The 18,928-nt window shown below is 34.9% G+C and overlaps 1 protein-coding gene across 2 annotated transcripts; it reads right to left on the minus strand.

The window, feature by feature from the left end:
- Window positions 1–6,675, minus strand: LOC129908573 (adenylate kinase 8). Of its 2 annotated transcripts, XM_055985171.1 has the most exons (6): window positions 6,534–6,675; window positions 6,327–6,453; window positions 6,091–6,252; window positions 627–965; window positions 214–566; window positions 1–158 (listed from the first exon to the last, which is right to left on the minus strand). In XM_055985171.1, exons 1-6 carry the CDS (start codon window positions 6,606–6,608, stop codon window positions 24–26), a joined length of 1,191 nt encoding a protein of 396 aa, XP_055841146.1. In that variant the 5' UTR covers window positions 6,609–6,675; the 3' UTR covers window positions 1–23. The 2 variants fall into 2 exon arrangements, with proteins under 2 accessions (XP_055841146.1, XP_055841147.1); XM_055985172.1 differs by lacking the exon at window positions 6,534–6,675 and having other exon boundaries at window positions 6,331–6,446.
- Window positions 6,676–18,928: the final 12,253 nt, after the last annotated feature.

Consider the following 18,928-nt stretch of genomic DNA (forward strand, 5'->3'; position numbering starts at 1 on the left):
TTCTTGCTTAAATTTTGTCTATATTACCGTTCCAATAATGCAAATATTTTATTTTTTATTGCAAGGCTGCATCCTTTTCCGTCTACATGTATCGTTTTGACTTTTGTCGACTTCAAATAAGTATACATGTCTCTTATGTTTTCATCATATTCACTGAACTGAAAGAAAGATTTCATTCGTAATATTTAATATCAAGCAATTTAGTTAACTTACCTCTTTTTCTACTCGTGAGATGGTGTTTTTTAGCTTGAATCCGTCTTTCGATTCATCCCACTGTTTAACCAGTCTTTGTAAGGCTATACTTTTGGGACAGTGTAATATTACAAATCTATTTGGAGGAGTTTGGAATTTCTCAACTAAAATTTCTAGTTCATTAATGGATTTAGGGAAATTAACGATGATCCATCCTCTGGACAAAGTATCTGGCTCCAAAAGTCTTTTCCAAAGTGCAGCCGTTATAGCAGAACTTGAAAAGTGTTTATGTTTACTATACGATATAGAAAGCACTTTAGCCATATTGTCATTTTTAGAGTGTAAGATTTGTTCAATATGAGATTCAACATTAACTAATTGATTAGAGAAATTATTGTAAAAAATAAAAAAAAAGATTTTTCATAATTACATACTGTATACGGAATTGTATCTGACAGCAAGCATTTTTGCTTGAGTTTGTCTTCCAGAACCTCTTCTTCCTATAATAACAACTCTGTAGACGAAATTTTTTCCTAACCCGAAATTAGATTTCGGACTAGGAGAATATTTGATTTTGTGAAAGATTTTAGCGGCTAGACCATCAATATCATCATATTTTGAAAAAGAAATTTGTTTGGTAATGCTTCTGTAGAAATCCAAAACCTCTTTTAAATTAATTTCTGTCTGATTTTGCGATGTTAAATTTATGATATTTGTTACTTTAATGTTACATTTCTGAAGCAGTAGGCTTTCTTCAAAACTACTGGGGAAATCTGCGAATAAATTGTATTATGAATGTTGAGGTTTACATTTTTAGGGCACTAGAAAGTAGTTTCCAATGTTGTATTTGTGTTTTTTCAAAGTTTTCAACTCTTATTTTTTTCTTTCGGAAGCTTTTTGTTCAATGTTGAATAAGAACAGTAAAATTAATTTTTTAGACTGCTAGATGATTTTGGGAAAAACATCAAATTTTCACCTTGTCGTAATGTTGCCTTGTCGCCATGTTGCCTTGTCGCCTTGTCACCATGTCGCCTTGTCGCCATGTTGCCTTGTCGCCATGTCACTATGTTGCCATGTCGTCTTGTCGCTATGTCCCCTTCTTGCCTTGTCGCTATTTCGCCTTGCCGCCAAGTCGCCTTGTCACCAGGGCCCTATTTCATAAAACTACAAGACTAATAATTATTTGTGAATTTACTTCTAGCTTGTAAATTATCAGCAAATTTCTGTTTCATAAAGAATTTCAATAGACTAATAATTACAAGTAAGTAGACTTGTAGCTACAAGTGAAATTTACAAGTGCGGCGAATATTTCTGTTTCATAAAAGTATTTGTAAAATTTTTATTAGTGATAGACTTGTAACTACAAGCGATTTTTTTACAAGAGTAGAAAGACTAATAAAAACAAAATATGATGGCTAATTTTGGTTCCTTTGGGTTTTAAATTTAATTCATGGATAACGTTGTATCACTAAAATGGATCTTAAATTATCAAGCATTATAATCAAGAATTTACAACAATTTTTGGATGTCATGGACAGAAAAAAATACTAAAAAAATACTAGTTTTGTTGTCCCTTTAAGGAGCGTTAATGGACGTCGTTTGGCAGTTAAAGTGCAATACCAATGCAGTCTTTTAAATTTTTATGATATCAAAAATTAGTTGGCACTAAAATCAATTTTCCATTCCTAGATACAAAAAGTCTTGCCTTTTAAATCATTATGCATTCATCTTCCTGCAATATGCACTCAAAATAGAAGCTTTTGATTGTAAGTAATTGCGGTTTAAGGATATAAAGGAAACGACTTGAATTTAACTTTTTGATATAGTAAGAAGGATTTGTATTGGTGCCGGGCATTTGTATGGTAATTAAAAAAAATTGCATTGTTATAGCATTGAATTTTCATATGCTCTTGCTGTAGGGATTTCAACATTCATACACAGATAGTTTCATTAGTTTAAATTTCTCGTTACCTACTGCATTAGATTTGGAGCGCATGGGTTTGAAGACTATCTAGGAACTTTTGATGCTTAATATAACGCTAAGACCACTAAAATATTTTTTTAGATGGTAAAGAATTTTTTAAACAAAAAGTGCAAAAAGTTCCCGAGGCATTTCCACCCCATAACGCGGAAAAGTAATGAATATTAAATTTGGTTATTTATCCTTAAAGATTAATTTACTTAGAGATAAATATTTACTTCATTTATGAGTTTAAGCTTTTTTGACGAAAGTTGCAAAAGATGATTTGTTTTGCCAAGTAATAATTAGTGCATCAATGTTTTAGTTCAAAGGAATTTCACAACATTTTGCCATTCAAAAATCGAACACAACAACACTGATTCATCTTTAAAGCTCGATTTCATTTGTTTGTAGCTTTTTTCTCAAGAAACATAGACTTTTCTATAGCCTAATATTTAAACTAAATGTTAAGACCATAATCTACCAAAAACCAATCTTTAAAAATCAACCTTTAGCTAATAAAGCCAATAATGTTTATTATATTTCACAAATATTCCTCATAATATTTCGTCTCTCGCTGCTGCTACAAAAAGTTCGAATATTTGTTTATTATTTGTTTATTTTTGTTACCCCTAGTTACACTTGTAGTTTTTTAGAAGCAAAATAGTTTGAATTCGCCAGATTACAAATGAATGAAAATTTTTATGAAACAGAAAACTACAACTCCATACTTTATTTGTGCTTGTAACTACAAGTCTACAAGTACAACACTAATAGTTTTATGAAATAGGGCCCAGGTCGCCTTGTCGCCATGGCGCCTTGTTGCCATGTCGCCATGACGCCATGTTGCCTTGTCGACATGGCGACAGAGCGACTGTCGTCTTGTCGCCATGTTGCCATGTCGCCTTGTCACCATGTCGCACAGTGCGTTGAGTGCAAAGTATGGAAAAAATTCAAAACAGCCTTATTTTTATGATCTTTTCTTTTAACATTATTTTTTAGTCTCATGGCAAGTAAATAGTGTATAAAAACATTTTTTATTTCGATTATAAGTTTTTGTCATATAAGTACACTAAGGATTGTTATTTTTTTAACTCAAAAAGTGCGTTTTTCATACAAATTGTGTGTAAAAAGGCTTGAAACAATCAGTCATAGCTAGCAGGGACGCGGGTGGACGCGGATGAATGATACCTTGGAAAGGTCGTATTTCCCACTTTATAACCTATTAACTTTTTTGATGAATGCACGTGAATCAAAAATTATGCTGAACTTTGAAAATAAGCTGTTTTTGTGAGAAATAAACCGTTACTTTAACGGTTATTAAAACGATCTAAGACTTTGGAGTGCAAAAAAAACCAATAAAATATATTAAGCTTACCCTCCTTACGAGTATCCAATTAAAAACCGGTTTAATTGGAGCAATTTAACTCCGTGGTGCAGCTATTTGTAAATCATCACTAAATGGCCTACTTTTGACATGTTACCTTTAAGGGGTTGTGTAGCTTGCTGTAGTTGCATTTTACAAAAAAAAAAAATTACAGTTCATCTAGTTAGACATCTGGCTATAATTTTGCATTCTTCAAAACCGGTTTTAGAAGGTCAAATTTTTTGACTTTTTTCTACTGGTCGCCGCACTGTGTGTCGTCTTGTCGCCATGTCGCTTGGTCGCCAAATCGCCATGTCACCTTGTCGCCATGTCGCCTCGTTGACATATCGCCTTGTCGCCGTTTCGTCTTGTGGCTATGTCACCATGTCGCCTTGTCGCCAGGTCGCCATGTTGCCTTTACGCCATGTCGCCATGGCACTATGTCGCCTTGTCACCATGTTACCTTGCCGCGGAGTGCTATTAAATGAGAGGGTGGATACTGAAGATAGGGGTGTAAAATCCCCCTTTTTGGTTTTTTCAATATATCTCGTAAACCGAGCAAAATTTTAATGTATTGCTCCCAAAACTTTTTGTAGAGAATTGAATTTCCTATTAGAATAATGTTTTTTTTAAAAATTGTAAAAAAAATTTCCATACCAAAATAGTCGAAACAATCATAAAAAAATATCAAAAAAATCGATTTTTTGAGTTTTTTTGCTTTTTTTGTTGTACATTTTTTTTGGGTTGAGATAGACATAAACATTGCTCCAAAGAAAAAAAGAAGATTAAATATCCTTGAAAATGGTGTACTCACTAAATTTTTTCATTGAAAATTAACCGAAGTATGGCCATTTTAATCTATCTTTTTTTTCGCATTTTTAGTTTTACTCAAGTAAAACAAACATTTGAGGGGAAAGTACGATAACTTAAGCACCAAGAACTGATAATGAGATTTTGTAGAGGGGTTAAATACAATCATTGTTTACTATGGGAGGGGGGGTCTATGTGCCCCCGTTTTGGCGGGAGGGGCAATTTTCTAAAAAAAAATACTTAAAAGAAAAAAAAATCATTAAAAAACAACGGCAACACTTACAGTTTTGATTGATACTTTTCTGAAAAGCTAGAATTATAAACTTAATTTTAATTTTAAAATGAAGTTATTTTAATAAATTGTTTTTAAATACCCGATTTCAAAGTCAAAACTTGTGAAAAAAAAGTTTAAAAAGCACATTGAGTACAATTTTCACAAAGACTGTGGACTTCAATACGAAATTGATCGACAAAGTAAACTGCCCTAATTGATTTCTTATCAAATCATGAAAATCATAATGTTCCTATGCCTTCTACTTTTTGAGAAAATTAAAAAATAACAAAATACTTTCACTATCGGAATCACTCGTTTATTTCAAAAACGATTGATTAAAATAACTTCATTTTGAAATTAATATTAAGTTTATAATTCTAGCTTTTCAGAAAAGTATCAATCAAAACTGTAAGTGTTGCTGTTTTTTTTTAATAATTTTTTTTTTCTTTTAAGTATTTTTTTTTTAGAAAATTGCCCCTAGCGCCAAAACGGGGGGACATAGTAAACAATTATTGTATTTAACCCCTCTACAAAATCTCATTATCAGTTCTTGGTGCTTAAGTTATCGTACTTTCCCCTCAAATGTTTCTGTTTTACTTGAGTAAAACTAAAAATGCGAAAAAAAAGATTAAAATAGCCATATTTCGGTTAATTTTCAATGAAAAAATTTAGTGAGTACACCATTTTCAAGGATATTTAATCTTCTTTTTTTCTATCTCAACCCAAAAAAAATGTACAACTAAAAAAGCAAAAAAACTCAAAAAATCGATTTTTTTGATATTTTTTTATGATTGTTTCGACTATTTTGGTATGGAAATTTTTTTTACAATTTTTAAAAAAACATTATTCTAATAGGAAATTCAATTCTCTACAAAAAGTTTTGGGAGCAATATATTAAAATTTTGCTCGGTTTACGAGATATATTGAAAAAACCAAAAAGGGGGCTTTTACACCCCTACCTTCAGTATCCACCCTCTCATTTAATAGCACTCCGCGGTTTTATCTTCTCTTATAACCCATTGAACGATTCCTGCAATAAAAACCCGTGAACGTCTTAGTTTCTTTCTAAATGACATAATCAATAGCCTAGAAGACATATTGACCTGACCCTGTTTCAAGTTTATCTCTTTGAAGAAGCAATCTTTTTTCTCGAAACTTGGTAGGTCTTAAGGGCACATGATAAAGTTCATGTTCTAGAAGTTTCACTAAAAACTAATTAAACGCAGCCAAATTATTCACAGATAAAGCAGTAACGTCTTTGTCTGTTAATAACTTAGTTTTATCATGAGCCCTTGAGACCCACCAAGTTTCAAGAAAAAATATTGCTTCTTTAACCAGATAAACTGGATAAAAAGTGTGAAAATGCCCTAAAAATGCAAATGGAATGGCCGATGAGCGCAAATGACAAAAAAACGATTTCTGTATCATTTCTGCAGAATTTTGAAGAATAGTTACTAACTGTACAGCAAAAAAACTGTTAACACTCACTCAAAAGTATTTTGTTGCGAATTCCGTTTTTTTGGCATATATTTTCAAACTTCAATAATTTTTCTTCAAATTTCTTTATATCTGCATTTTTTGTATTTGTGTTATATAATATCATTGGAATGTTATACGTTTTTAACATTATATTGGCAAATTCTCTTACATCTAAAAAAATTAAATATGTAGGTAATTTTAGTAACCAAGTAGAAACAAAATTTGTTGTTGTAATTTGTACTTACCTACTCCAGGTGGAAGATGAATTGATGTATTCTTTGTCAAAATATTATTTGCAATTTTGTGAAGATTTTTTCGCACATAATGCTTTAAAGAATGAGGTCGGTCTATAACTAATCTTACTAAAAGTTCCTAGAATGAAAACGATTTTTTTTTCAAATTGTTTTAATTACATGCGAGTGCATAAAATTAAAGAATTAAAATAATCTTACCCTTAAGATATCAAAAAAATTGTGTTTCTCAAAATATACCATTAATTCAGCAGCATAATAAATTGTGTTACTCATCTTTTTCAGCTAATTTTGAGAAAGATTGAATTTGGGAAATTTGATAGATAAAACTTTTTTAAATAAGAAAATCTCCTGAGTAGTTGAAGTTAAAAATTATTAAAATTTTTGGGTTAGGTTTTTTTAGAACTGTAATAAAAAGCTATACTTTTAACTGTTAATTTAACAATGGTTTTTGTGTATCACAATCTGCGATGCTTGTCATAAATTTATAAATAAATTTTTCTGACCGTGCCTTTTAATCTTTCTTGAATTTTTAAGACTTTAAATTGGATCTAAACTTATTATGCTTGGATTAGGGGTGTGCTAAAGAGCGATTTTAAAGAGCAGTGATAGCAGTGAGCAGCATATTAAAAAAGCAGTGATTTAGAGCTGCTTTTTATTCACTCTTTAAATAGCAATTAGCTAAAGTTGCAAATTACTTTCCTTATTTGAATTATGATTGAAAATATTAAATGCAAAATAAATAATAAGTAAGTAAATTGCCATTTTTTAATAACTGCTTGAATGCCTGCACTAAAACAATGGTTATTCAAATAGAACTTCTCTGTTCTGCCATCATCATGTTAGACTTTTCTCTACACCTTTGCCTTTTTTCATGGTTAATCAAATCATTTGATATCAATAACAGAATGATCACAAAAAAGCAGTAGAAATTTTAAAGAATCGAGAATATTTTCTGAAAAAGAGCAGTGAAGTAACAAAGAACAGAGAGCAGCTTTGCTTTTAAAAGCAGTGAAATCCTTAAGAGCATCGAACATTATTACTGTGTTCTTGAAATTCTTGATCTTACAAGGTTACAAGGTCAAAAGCAAAACCACTTGTATTATATGTTCCTGAAATGGAAATTGACAGCCCTAAAATTTTTGCAATTTCTGTTTTCTGAACGAAGCCCAAACAATTAGGGATATTCTCACGATCCGGTGCAAAAAAAAGTGTAAATTTGCTAAATTTTGTTTTTCTACTACTTCAACTACATAGATAAATTTTCTTTGCAATAGGGTTAGAGTATAGCAAAAGTATAAAAGTTTAAAAAAAATTGTCGTCTGTATATTTGGTTGTTTTAGTGTTAGAAAATGTTACACTTTTGCAACGATACAAGGCCATTTTGCATCGAATCGAGAATACACCTATTGTTTTTGTTTGCCCTAAATCCTGCTTTTGGAGGTTTATTGACATTGAGTTAAGATTTACTTTGTTTGAAACAAACTTACTAAGTCGTCACTAAAGTAATCTTTAAAAAAATGTTAGTTTTTGTCACACAGCCCCAAAAGAAAAAAACGAAATATGTAAGGCCCCAAATTGGAGTATTTTTTTCAAAATGAAATATGTCCCAATGAAATAAGGCCTTAACTTGCTGTCGGTTATAGCGATCAGGAAAATGAATCAGGACAAAGTTCAAATAAACCCACCGAAATAACTATAAAGGCAGTCGATTTTATTCGTTTTTAAACCATATAAAGAATATTTAATTTTTACTACTTGCACGAATAAGAAGACAAGTATATATACTAGATTGTTTGCCACCCTTTATTTTTATTTAATTCCTAAATATAAGTATATACATACTTGTCTTCTTATTCGTGCAAGGAGTAAAAATTAAATATCCTTTATATGGTTTAAAAACGAATAAAATCGACTGCCTCTATAATTATTTCGGTGGGTGTAGATATTTTGTGATGTTTTAATTCGATTTGAAACACAAATGCAATAATGCCAGTCGATTATAAATGACTCAAAGCATTTTTTTCGAAAAGAAAATTTACAATTTGTTTAAATTGTATTTATTTGTTTTCCTGATGCAAATTCATTTTTCTTGCCAGCTGATTGACATTTGAAACAAAATGAAACAAATCGTTCCCCTGAAGTGTTTCATATTTTTCAGGTTCCACTGCATACGTAAATTTTGTTAGTCTACTTTACGATCAGGAAAATAAAAGAGTAGGTAGATTTTGTGTGTGTCAACTGACGTAAGTTTTCCTGATCGCTATAAACGAGTATCAGGATAAAATATTCAATTTCTTAGTGTTTCTTTTTTCTAATGCATTTTCCTAATCGCTATAACCGCCGCCGCGGCGCGCCGCCTAGTTTAAACCTCCACTCCAATTTTTCTATTTCATAATGAACTTATTTTAGATAAATCGCGCGATTTTGTCCGCTTTTCTGTTACTTACTAATACTTTTCAATTTAAAGATCGGTCTGCAAACCATTAGCGGGTCCACAATAAGCTGTACTTTTGAGTATTCTGGGTCCTTGATAAGCGGAATTTTACAAACGTTTTTTTGATAACTATTTACGGCCAATTTCTTCACACAAGTCCTAAGTCAGCTTAGTACCCGGTCTAGCTAGACCAGGTCCTAGCACTAGTACTCGGTCCTAACGAAAACTTAGTACCTGAGCATTTCTTCACATTTATAGGACCCGACCTAAAATCACAAAGCAGTACTAAGAATTAATACGTCTAAAACTGGTCTAACCCTAATTTTGACAATATTTTGACTTTTCAAATAATTTATTTTGATATTTCATACAAATTGAATATGAAGAAAAAAGAATATAAATTGTGATTTTTCAAAATACTCAAGAATTAAAAAACAATAATGATGGTGCGTGGGAGCGAAATACCCACTGAACAACCTGTAATAAAAATAAAATGTTTTCATGCTATGGCTTTCTACCTCTCAGCTTATTTAAAATCTATTTACCCGTATTTTTTCTGTTTGATAATTTTTAAATTTCCACGAATATTGATATATTGTTCAAAAAGCTTGCAGGCCAATTGCATTATTTAATTAATTCATTCAAAACCTGTTATTGTTGTGTATATTATTTCTAATTCGAAAAAAAAATGAAAAGAAAGGAAATGGTAAATGTAAGCTCTGACGCGAAAAAAAATCGTAGTGCCAACTGGAATCAATTTGACACCGATTTGTTGTGCGATCTCGTCCGTGAGATTGGGTTGAAATCGGTGTTAAATTGCAGAACAAATGGCACTACAAATGAAATTAAAAGGGCAGATTGGGTCACAATTTCAGAACGTTACAATTCTCATCCTTCGGTAAGTTCTTAATTTGTTGTTTAAATTCTTAAACATTTTTTTATTTGAAGGTTGCTACTCAGCGTAATGTGGATGCTATTATATCCCGGTATAAAAAAATCATGCAAGTGCTTCGAAATCATTTTGCTATGGAAAAGTATAATGCCAAGCAGACAGGCGGAGGTACGTCGTCTGTGCCAAAAATTGAAATAACCGGCCCAATGTTGGAGCTCAGATCATACTATGGGCATTTACTTTCTGGATTACCATCTTATGATTCTGACTTCCAGACACCGCAAAACGCAATGGAAACTAGTAAAACACCACCAAAAGAATGTTCCACTGAGGAAATGGAAATTTTAACTGAAAATTACTGCAGCACCAAAGAGACGAACACAGAGATAACTATTAGAGATGCCGCGAACTATTCGGCCACTATTCGGTATTCGGCCTATTTTTCTGGTATTCGGTATTCGGCCGAATAGTTTAACTATTCTGCCGAATACCAAATAGAGAAGAAAAAAGGCATAAATTATTATACCAAAATGTGTGTTTTATTAAAAAATTTTAATTTTAGTACTTATAATCTACTAAAGGCAAGTTGTGGTGAATGAAAACTATATTTGTTCCGCATTTGTTGTGTAGTAAACGATTACGTTTATCTTCGTAGACTATTTCTGATTCGAAAAATAGTCTTTTACTGTAAACGCTTGTCCCAGGAGAGGAAAGGTAGACTTTAGCAAATGTTGTCAAAATTGGAAATTTTGTAGTATGTGTTGACCACCACTTGTAAGGGTCCGCTGTTCGATCTTGGCGAACAGTCCTCTTATCAGTGTTGCCATGAAAATGTTTTGAAAAATCTGCTGAAACGACGAAAAAAAATCTGCAATGCAGACTTTTTTTTAAATTTGGGACACTCAATTTGAAAGTTTGCGAACAGGTGTCAGCAAAATGAATAACGAGAATATTTTTCCTCGTTCAAATTGTTAAATTTTCTTAATAGTTGTATTGTTATCCATTTTCCTCTATAAAACGTTATGAACAAACTCCAGCTGATTTGAAAACTATAGTTAAATAATAGAAAAAATTGATAGTTTTGGCAAAATATATGATGTCTTAATTCATCCTAGGCCTTACTTTAATTACCATTTTATTAGATTTTTTGGAAACGTTAAGTTTCAGTTGCAGATTTATGGTTCTTAAAAGTCTGGGAATAAGTTGAAAATGCAGATAAATCTGCACTATTGGCAACACTGCCTCATATGTAATTCGATTTTAGATGTCTACCTTTGCAGTAGTAGGTAGTGTGTTCAGACATTTATCTTAAAAGTAGTTCAGTTATTCATCGTTACAATACGATGTTGTTGGGAATTTTTTAAGCCACATCTATTCTTGAGACAAAGTATAAAATTTTTGAAATTACCAACGTTTTTTTCTGATTATCCTTGGCCGAATATTCGGTATTCGGCCGAGGAGCGTGGCCGAATAATAAGGCCCCAAATTGTTTTTAAAATAAAATGAAAGTAAGCCGCAAAATTATTAAGGCAGTGAATTTTTAAAGGTAGAGTAATTTTGAAGGAACAGCATCTTTATAAGCTGGGCATTATTAAAGCTAGAGCTCTTTCGAAGGTAGGGCATTTTCATAAGTTAGGGCCATTTTTAAAGCTAGAACATTTTTGAAAATATGACATTTTCATAAGTAGGGCATATTGTAAGGTAGGACATTCTTGAGACAGGAGATCTTTTAAGTTGGAGCATTTTTGAAGCAAGCCATTTTTATAAGAAGGGTATTTTTGAAGGTATGGCATTTTTCAAGGTAAGGCCTTTCTAATGGTTAAGCATTTCTTAATGTAAGGCATTTTTCAAGGTAGGGCATTTTAAATTTAAGGTAGGGCATTGCCCCTCAATATCTCCCACTGGCTACGGGCCTATTCATGTTTATAATTGTAAATATAAGAACAAAAATAAGATTGGTTTGGATTCTTGTAAGTTGTGGGCTGAGCAGTGAGCAGCATATTGAAGAGCAATCTTAACTGTTCACTGCTCAGTGGAAGAGCAGAGTGATTGAAAGCAGCTATTGCAATAGCAGGCTCAGCTATAGCTTGGATTAGATTTTTTAAATTGCAAAGCAAATTAAGTTTACAGCATTAGTTATTTTGATTCGCCAGAAGATCCCGCCATAGGACGACCTACCCTCAAACAAATTTAATTTCGTTCAAGATTTCACTAACGAAATTTTGTATGAAAAATTTCGTTTCGCTTCAGCTGCGTACTAGGCTTTTAACTTTATTTTTATATGAGTGTTTTCAAAGATTGGGAAGGCATTGTTTTGTTGAAATTTTATTGCTTGTCTATGTCTATCTTAAAAAATCTCTATTACTAACTAAGGCAGATTTAAAAATAACTTTACATGGCAACACTGCATCTGCATGCCAAGAAAATATCAATGTACAAATTGGAGAATTTACAAAAATGTCGCACAACAAGTATCCATTCAATGCCCCAATGTCTCTAAAGCAAAAATTGGTTGGTCTTTCTCCTTAACAAGGAAAAGTATGTTATTCGCGCATTAGCAACATCAATTACACCGGCTTCTTATAGTCCACCAACGATATAATATAATGTCCAAACGGTCTTCATGCGCTTAATATTGCAAACAAGGTTCTCTTCACGAATTAAATTACAAATTAAAAACTGCCCACTGGCTGGTTGCAATGTTGTGCATCCATTATAAAAATACTGTTGGAAGTGCAATTTTCGCCAGAAACAAGTATATTCTATGCGAACCTGCTGCTGCCGCATTATCCATCTTCAGAACCAAGATGCATTAATTCTAAGTGAGCAGCATGACTTGGTATCTATTATGCATGCATTCCTGTTGCGGTATTTAGCTTGTTGTAGCTTGATGTTCATGTAGGAATGTGGAACAGAGTGTTTAGTGGGTTATAACCTAGTTGAAGGCTTTTGATATTTTAATATTAATGCCTCGTTAAATAAACTATTTATTCATCCATTTTTAATTTATTATCAACTTTTTTTTTTATTTTCTTATCATGTTTATTAAATTGATTGAAATGTTGCTTGATATCATGATCATAGTTTGAAACTCTTTGATCATAATGTAAGCAAAGGTATTACCTTCACTTGTTTATGCAGATGTGGCAATAGGTATATTTTCTTATTACGACCGGGCCGGGCTTAACTGGACAAAAAAAAAGCAGTCGGGGCTAAGCAATTTACATGTTAAATGCAACAACACCTTAGCCTCTCGCACAGTGCGGCGACCAGTGGAAAAAAGTCAGAAAATATGATCTTCTAAAATGAGTTTTGAAAAATGCAAAAATATAGCCAGACATCTAACTAGATGAACTGTAAATTTTGTTTTTGTAAAATGCACCTACAGCAAGCTATACAACCTCTTAAAGGTAACATGTCAAAAGTAGGCCATTTAGTGATGATCTACGAAGCGCTGCACCGCGGAGTTAAATTGCTCCAAATAAAGCGGGTTTTAATTGGATACTCTTTAGAAGAGTAAGCTTAACATATTTTATTGGTTTTTTTTGCACTCGAAAGCCTTCGATCGTTTTAATAATTGGTTAAGTAACGGTTTATTTCTCCCAAAAACAGCTTGTTTTCAAACTTCAGTATCATTTTTGATTCACGTGCATTAATCAAAAAAGTTAAGTTGGTATTGCCATGTTCAAAGGAGAGATCCTGAGAACCCCGTCAAAAAAGCAATATCATATAACGTTCCAACACGAAATAAAAAGAAAGGTAGGCCTTAAAACTCCTGGTACAAGCAAATGCAAAAACACCAGCATTCAGTTGGCCTCAGAAACGGAACAATACAAAACCGGGAGGCTTGCCGCCGATTTCTGACGGAGGCGGATCACTAGTGCGAAGCAGTTACGTGGGAAGGTTATGATCCCCTCGACATCGAGATCATAACAGCGCCGAGAAAAAGGAAGAAGAAGAATAAAAAAAGTTAATAGGTTATAAAGTGGGAAATACGACCTTTTCAAAAACATATCATTCATCTGCGTCCACCCGCGTCCCTGCTGGCTATCACTGTTTGTTTCAAGCCTTTTAAAACACTATTTGTATGAAAAACGCACTTTTTAAGTTATAAAAATAACAATCCTTAGTGTACTTATATGACGAAAACTTATAACCGAAATAACAAATGTTTTTATGCACTATTTACTTGCCATGAGACAAAAAATAATGTTAAAAGAAAAGATCATACAAATCAGGCTGTTTTGAATTTTTTCCACACTTTGCACTGAATCAACGCACTGTGCGTCGTCGTGCTTAGTTGTTTAGCCGGAGAATTCTCTGGGCTTAACTTTTTCAACAGATTTAATTCTGGGCTATGTGAAGTTAGCACCTCCAAATGCAATTTTTTTTTTCAAAACTATCTGGTTCGATTGCCCAAGGATTTTTTTGTCCACCCTTAGTACTAAAATTATAACGGAGTTATTTTTTTTTTTTCACCTCAAAAATCACAAAAAAAAAATTTTATTTAGTGTAAAAATTGTTGGTTTTGCACTTTGGTTCGCATGCCCAACGTTATCCCAAGATAGCCCACCTTTTTTTTTCTTTATTCCACTATTTTTTCAAAAAATACAACAAAAAACTTTTTTTAATATCAGAAACCGAAAAAATTGTGTTTTTTTTTCATGTGAAAAAATCTTTGGTTAAAAACCGTGGTTTGTTTGCCCAAGGTTAGCCCGGAATAGCCCAACTTTTATTTTCGCTATCCTACGCTTAGTTTAAAAATTATACAAGAATTAGTTTTTATTCACCATACCAAAAACCATTTTCACCATAGAAGGTGAAATGTCAACTTAATCTTCTCAACAAGAATGTTTTATGGACTACATTCAATCAAGTAAAAATTTTAAGTCAAATAAATAACATTGGAGGCGAAATGCAAACACCAGTGGATTGAATTATTGTTCTAAATTATAAATTAAAAAAAGGTAACTGCGGTGTATGCGTACTTTTTTTTTTTTGGTGTGGTGAATAAAAACTAATTCTTCTATAATTTTTAAACTAAGAGTAGGATAGCGAAAATAAAAGTTGGCCAATCAAACCAGGTAGGTTTAAAAAAAAAAAAAAATTGCTTAGCTACAATATTATGTATGTCCTTTAACTCTATCAAATATTAAACACTTTGGCCAAAAAAAAAGTGATTTTAGTGTTTTTTTTTAGCATTTGAGTAGGGTTGCCGAGTACTTGTCTGCATTTGCGAGGTGGCACTCGACATTTTTTAGATAGAAGAGAGTATTATCTAAAATATGGTGTATAGTTTAGCTTTCTAGTGCATAAAAAGTTATACTGTTTTGTTCAAAGAAGATTTTTGTCAGTGTTGTTTTTATTTGAATGGGGTTGCCACATGTAGGGTTGCGTTCTTTATATTATTTTATTTTACTATTTTGACTTCGTTTGGCTTTAAAGAAAATTTTTTATCCGGCCAAACAACAAAGATATGAATGTATTAGTGTGACAATACATGTGACAATTTTTCTTTTTAAATAGAGTTGCCACATGGAAGTTCCCATTTTAGAAGTGGCAACCCTATTTTTTTATTTTCAGTATCAACTTATCTTTCATTTGACACCAATTTTAACCTCTAACCTTATATGAGCTTAGTAACTCGATGGTCTTCGCTTGGACTATGAGGGACCCATATCAGATCTCGTATTTGTTTGTCGGTTGAATACTTTTTCAAAATCAACCAACATTAAGATAAAATATGCCTTAAAATGACTTCAAAGTTTGGTTATGATGAAAATATTCACAAATATACCAGAAAAAAAATGTCTCACTGTTCGGACCTACATCATTTATCTATCAAAAGATTTTTTACTCAATTGCGTCAAAAATAAAAAAAATATCCGGTGGAATTGACCTTCACATAAGTATTATGTGTTATTTTCTGATAAATTTTCAATTCTTGTTGACTAACTTAAGCTAATGTAAAAATTATTCAATTGTCAGCTCAGCGTGAAAGTAATTTATTTCTATGTGTAATCAACTCCTTTTGAATTGAGATCCAAATTATAGGATATTTGATTGTATTATACCTAGGAATAAACCCACAAACTCTTAGGATACGCATAACCACGAAATCTTAGTTGTGTAGATTTTAGTCTGGTATTATTTAGATACATACAACTCTATTCAAGGTTACAACGCGACGGTGGTGGTGACAACGACACAAAGTCAATATAAAAGCTGAACGAATCTTGCTCGAGCTCTAATTTTTTTTTTAAATCAATGAAGGGATTTGATTTTTTTAAATTTTGAAAACCCACTGAATAAAATTCAAGAACTGGGTTTTTGGATGCTACTTTTTCGTATACATTATACATATTCTATGTTTTATTGGGCTCTAGGACTGCACTTTTTAGTACTTCTGAGTGCATTCAAAGACCTGTTCTATAGAAGAAATGAAGTTAAATGCAACCTGAAGTACTTAGCATTAGACGCTGGAGCCTAAACGAACAACTCTATTTATAAAATCACTTAATAAGAAAAAAAAATCGGTTTATTTATTTCAGCTGTGCCTTTAGAAATTTACCAAGATTTCTCTTTGGAGTGATAAAACGAACAATGTAAGAGTCACTGTGGCGTATACGCAACATTTATTTCTATGGAATACTTATTAAGTTAATATATATATTTTTTATCGCTGACAAAATAGAATATATGTAATTTATAATTTGCGTTTTATATTATGTTTTTACCGATGCTCACACCATTCAAAAATTTTTAATATAGGGCTCGCAAATATTGTAACAAGTTTGAAATAATAAATAAGAATTTTGATGTGCTCAGTGCCTTTTAAATGCAATTAAATGGATGTTATATACAGGGTGTCCCGGAATGAGATAAGAGCATTTTGGGGGATGATTCTTGGGTATATTCTGAGAAAAATATTGTTCCACAGTAACACTCTATCTGAAAGTTGATACCCTTTAGCGATGATTTAAGAAAACGCTTACTTTGCTATGCCTTTATTCATATTAATTTTAATTTCTCCATGTCCCCAACATGTTCCGAGCATGTCCCGAGCATTTCCCGACCATGTCCCGAAGATGTCCCAAGCATGTCCCGAGCATGTCCCGAGCGTGTCTCGAGCATGTCCCGAGCATGTTCCGAGCATGTTGTTCCGATGTTCCGATGATGTCTCGAGCATGTCCAGAGCATGTGCCGAAGATGTCCCGAAAATGTCCCGAAGATGTCCCGAAGATGTCCCGAAGATGTCCCGAGTATGTCCCGAGCATGTCCCGAGCATGTCCCGAAGATGTCCCGAACATGTCCCGAGCATGTCCCGAACATGTCCCGAACATGTCCCGAACATGTCCCAAGCATGTCCCGAGCATGTCCCGAGCATGTCCCGAAGATGTCCCGAGCATGTCCGGAGCATTTCCCGAGCATGTCCCGAGCATGTCCCGAAGATGTCCCGAAGATGTCTCGAGCATGTCCCGAGCATGTCCCGAAGATGTCCCGAGCATGTCCCGAAAATGTCCCGAGAATGTCCCGAGCATGTCCCGAGCATGTTCCGAGCATGTCCCAAACATGTCCCGAGCATGTCCCGAGCATGTCCCGAGCATGTCCCGAGCATGTTCCGAACATGTCCCAAGCATGTCCCGAAGATGTCCCGAAGATGTCTTGAGCATGTCCAGAGCATGTGCCGAAAATGTCCCGAAGATGTCCCGAAGATGTCCCGAAGATGTCCCGAGCATGTACCGAGCATGTCCTGAGCATGTCCCGAGTATGTCCCGAGCATGTCCCGAGCATGTCCCAAGCATGTCCCGAAGATGTCCCGAAGATGTCCCGAGCATGTCCCGAACATGTCCCGAACATGTCCTGAAGATGTCCCGAAGATGTCCCGAGCATGTCCCGAGCATGTCCCGAAGATGTCCCGAAGATGTCCCGAGCATGTCCGGAGCATTTCCCGATCATGTCCCGAGCATGTCCCGATGATGACCCGAAGATGTCTCGAGCATGTCCCGAGCATGTCCCGAAGATGTCCCGAGCATGTCCCGAAAATGTCCCGAGCATTTCCCGAGCATGTCCCGAGCATGTTCCGAGCATGTCCCAAGCATGTCCCGAGCATGTCCCGAGCATGTCCCTAGCATGTCCCGAAGATGTCTTGAGCATGTCCAGAGCATGTGCAGAAAATGTCCCGAAGATGTCCCGAAGATGTCCCGAATATGTCCCGAGCATGTCCCGAAAATGTCCCGAGCATTTCCCGAGCATGTCCCGAGTATGACCCGAGCATGTCCCAAGCATGTCCCGAAGATGTCCCGAAGATGTCCCGAGCATGTCCCGAACATGTCCCGAACATGTCCTGAAGATGTCCCGAAGATGTCCCGAGCATGTCCCGAAAATGTCCCGAGCATTTCCCGAGCATGTCCCGAGCATGTTCCGAGCATGTCCCAAGCATGTCCCGAGCATGTCCTAAGCATGTCCCGAGCATGTCCCGAAGATGTCTCGAGCATGTCCCGAGCATGTCCCAAAGATGTCCCAAGCATGTCCCGAGCATGTCCCGAGCGTGTCTCGAGCATTTCTCTAGAATGTCCCGAGCATGTCCCGAGGATGACTCGAAGATGTCCCGAAGATGTCCCGAAGATGTCCCGAGCATGTCCGGAGCATTTCCCGATCATGTCCCGAGCATGTCCCGAGGATGACTCGAAGATGTCCCGAGCATGTCCCGAAGATGTCCCGAGCATGTCCGGAGCATTTCCCGATCATGTCCCGAGCATGTCCCGATGATGACCCGAAGATGTCTCGAGCATGTCCCGAGCATGTCCCGAAGATGTCCCGAGCATGTCCCGAAAATGTCCCGAGCATTTCCCGAGCATGTCCCGAGCATGTTCCGAGCATGTCCCAAGCATGTCCCGAGCATGTCCTAAGCATGTCCCGAGCATGTCCCGAAGATGTCTCGAGCATGTCCCGAGCATGTCCCGAAGATGTCCCAAGCATGTCCCGAGCATGTCCCGAGCGTGTTTCGAGCATTTCTCTAGAATGTCCCGAGCATGTCCCGAGGATGACTCGAAGATGTCCCGAAGATGTCCCGAAGATGTCCCGAGCATGTCCCGAGCATGTCCCAAGCATGTCCCGAGCATGTCCCGAAGATCTCCCGAAGATGTCCCGAGCATGTCCCGAGCATGTCCCGAGCATGTCCCTAACATGTCCCGAGCATGTCCCTAGCATGTCCAGAGTATGTCCCAAGCATGTCCCAAGCATGTCACGAGCAAGCCCCGAAGA

The sequence above is a fragment of the Episyrphus balteatus genome, chromosome 2 (assembly GCF_945859705.1).
Source record: "Episyrphus balteatus chromosome 2, idEpiBalt1.1, whole genome shotgun sequence".
NCBI classification, from domain to species: Eukaryota; Metazoa; Arthropoda; class Insecta; order Diptera; family Syrphidae; genus Episyrphus; species Episyrphus balteatus.

Coding starts and splice junctions, on each gene's coding strand:
- LOC129908573 (XM_055985171.1), bottom strand. CDS start 6,608: ATGAGTAACACAATTTATTATGCTGCTGAATTAATGGTATATTTTGAG. Junction 6,454..6,533: donor ATTTTTTTGATATCTTAAGG/GTAAGATTATTT, acceptor TTTTCATTCTAG/GAACTTTTAGTAAGATTAGT. Junction 966..6,090: donor TCGCAACAAAATACTTTTGA/GTGAGTGTTAAC, acceptor ATTTATTCGCAG/ATTTCCCCAGTAGTTTTGAA.